The sequence below is a fragment of the Sciurus carolinensis genome, chromosome 19, assembly GCF_902686445.1.
Source record: "Sciurus carolinensis chromosome 19, mSciCar1.2, whole genome shotgun sequence".
In the NCBI taxonomy this organism is placed as follows: domain Eukaryota; kingdom Metazoa; phylum Chordata; class Mammalia; order Rodentia; family Sciuridae; genus Sciurus; species Sciurus carolinensis.
Genome location: NC_062231.1, coordinates 3,657,007 through 3,660,073, shown reverse-complemented (window position 1 = coordinate 3,660,073; position 3,067 = coordinate 3,657,007). Strand labels below are relative to the sequence as shown.

The 3,067-nt window shown below is 36.6% G+C and overlaps 1 protein-coding gene across 1 annotated transcript; it reads left to right on the top strand.

Moving 5' to 3' along the window:
• Positions 1-334: 334 nt before the first annotated feature.
• LOC124971142 (vomeronasal type-1 receptor 94-like) lies at positions 335-1,273 on the top strand. The gene has a single exon (XM_047534930.1). It carries the CDS (start codon positions 335-337, stop codon positions 1,271-1,273), a length of 939 nt encoding a protein of 312 aa, XP_047390886.1.
• Positions 1,274-3,067: the final 1,794 nt, after the last annotated feature.

The following is a 3,067-nucleotide window of genomic DNA, read 5'->3' as shown; positions in this document are numbered from 1 at the left end:
GCTGGAGAATGTTTCTTGGTTAAGTGAACCAGAACCATGTTACACCCAGTTCTTTTCACTGTATATTTTGAGGCAGAGTCTCATTTAGGTCTCTCACTCTCTTCAACTGTTTGATCCTCCTGCCTCAGCCTCTCAAGTCACTGGAAATTTAGGCACCATTATGCACAACACCAGAACTGTGTTTTCATGTGAAATAAAGATATATCTGGATGCATCATTTTTATTTTATGGACGGAAGTGGTGTTCATTGAATTAATGAAAGAAGTCATAATTGCAAAAATACAGTTTCTTGTTTTTTCCTAAGGTGGTCACCTTATTATTCTTTCCCCATAAGATGAGCAAAACCAACAAGTCATACAGTAATACTCACATAAGAAACACTGTGTATGTTGGAATTGGAATTGGGATCTTGGCCAACATCGTTCTTCTTCTCTTTCACATCTCCTTGTGTATTACTGGGCAGAAGACGAAGCCCACTGACCTGCCCATTGGTCTCCTGGCCCTAATCCACCTGGTAATGCTGGTAATCAATGGCATCATAGCTGCAGATATTTTTACACCACAGGGTGGAAGATGGGATGACCTGACATGTAAATTGCTTATCTACCTGTACAGGTTAATGAGAGACTTCTCCACCTGTACTACCTGTCTGCTTAGTGTCCTCCAGGTCATCACCCTCAGCCCCAGAAGCTCCTGTTTGGCCAAGTTCAAAGATAAATCCTCACATCAGAAACTGATTTTCCTTCTTTTCCTGTGTGTCAATTCATATTTTCGTAGCCACCTCTTAATCTCCATTATTACTACTCACAATTTGACCTCAGACAACTTCCTATATATCACAGAATCCTTCTCTCTTTTGCCCATGAGCTTCTTCCTCCGGGACATCTTTGTCATCCTGTTCACATTCAGGGAAGTTACCTTTATAGGAATAATGACCATCTCAAATGGATACATGGTGGCTCTCTTGTGCAGGCATAGGAGGCTGTCCCAGCACCTTCACAGAATCAGCCTGTCTCCAATATCATCCCCAGAACTGAGGGCCACACAGACAATCCTGCTGCTCTTGAGTTGCTTTGTGGTCATGTCCATTTTGGACATCATTATCACTTATGCAAGAATTATAGTGAATCATGATCCAATATTCTACTGTATCCAGATTCTTGTGGTCCATAGCTACGCCTCATTCAGTCCTTTGGTGTTCCTTGCCACTGAAAAACGTATAATTACAATTTTGAGATATATGTGGGGAAGGACAATGCATATTAGCCATTGATGGTAAGTTCTGTTAAATGAGAAAATGTGTTTGATTTGAAATTATTTATCTTTGCTATGTCTATATGCTCTTTGGTTGAAATGCAATGCAAAGTCACTCATCTTCTGTTAAACCCATGTACCTGGATATATGTGCATGGCAAAAACAAAATTAAACCACATGTCTCTCAGAGATGTTACCAGGAATTCATTTTTCTCATCGGGTCCTCGAGGGACCCTGTGAAGTGGATGTCACTTCTCATGACCTGTATTATTCTAAACTATTTTTCAATGTAATAATTGCATTTTCTCAGCTATCTGTAGTTTTACAAACTAGATGTATAACATTTTCCACCATAAAATATCACATGATCCAGCATAGACACACACACACACACACACACACTCACACACACACACCCTCACACAAGCACACCCACTACATTTAGGCTGTCAAGTCATTTCCACACCATTGCTCACAAAAACATGTTTTTGGATATTCAAAGGTAGACATATCTCAACACCTACTACTTTAACAATATATAAACAATACATGGCTTCAACAGACAATGGAATATTATGAACTCTTAAAATGGAAGAAAATTCTGGCACATGATGGAACATAGGCGAGTCCTCAATGTATTCTTCTCAGTGAATTGAGTCAGTCACAAAAAACAGATATTCTATAAATAAATTTAAAGAAGGTGCAAGTTGGAGTACGAAAATTGATAGAACAGAAAAAATAGAATGGCCTTCCAGAGACCAATGTCATTGGGTACTGGGGAACTTTCATTTGGTACATGCAGAATTTCTATTCAGGAAGAAAAAGTACTTAAAATGGATGGCATTAAATGTTCCACAATAGTGGGATAGATTTAATGTCAATTGATGGCATGCTGAAAGAATGGTAACAAGGTTTATGTCATATATATTTTTCTCACAATTAAAGTATTTTCAATTATTTTAGTGCAGTTATGGAAAATATTCTTTCTGAAATTAAAAAGTAAGTGAGAAGTTTCTAAATATGCCACAGTATAATTTGGTGTGCTTTAAATCATTACAGCTAGTTGGTCCCAATGATTTAAATAGTGGTTCTGAAAAGTTTAAATTTTATTCTCAGTCTCCTCCAAGAAAGATGTTCTTGACATGGATTCTGTAAAGTAACAATTTGTACTGCTCAGAACTTGAAAGAATTTAAGCAATGGAGTAGATAACTCTGATGTAGCTTCCTGGATAAAATGTATATGATGTCAAAACATCAAATGCAAACACTCAGTCAGATATTAGATACCTAATCATGGTATCAGTGTTCTAAACCTATTCACTTAAAATATATTCTATTTAAATTAGAAAAATGCTTCAAATATAAAATACTCTCAAATAACATGTCTCTAGAGAATGTAAGAAGTTATGGGAGTGAAGTATAGAAGTATTAAAACTTTAAAAAGATTAAAGAAAGACAGGAAAGAAGAGAAAATGGCCCAAAGAATTACAGAACCCAAACCAATGAACAAAATGGCCATTTATCTCATTATCAAATGCTATTAAGTATGAATAAATGGATCTCTCCAATCAATTGATATAGGGTGGCTGAATACACACACAGAACAAAATACCAAGATAAACTCTGCACAATAAAAACACTGTAGGTGTAAGAAATTACACAAGCTAACAGTACAGGAAAATGTTGAACCTTGCAAAAGAAAAGCAGTCAAGCACAGGAATCTGAATAAATAAATACCTTGAACTTTAGGACACCAATGGTCAAAAATGAAGAACACCATCACATACTGACAAGAGCATCAATCTACCTAGG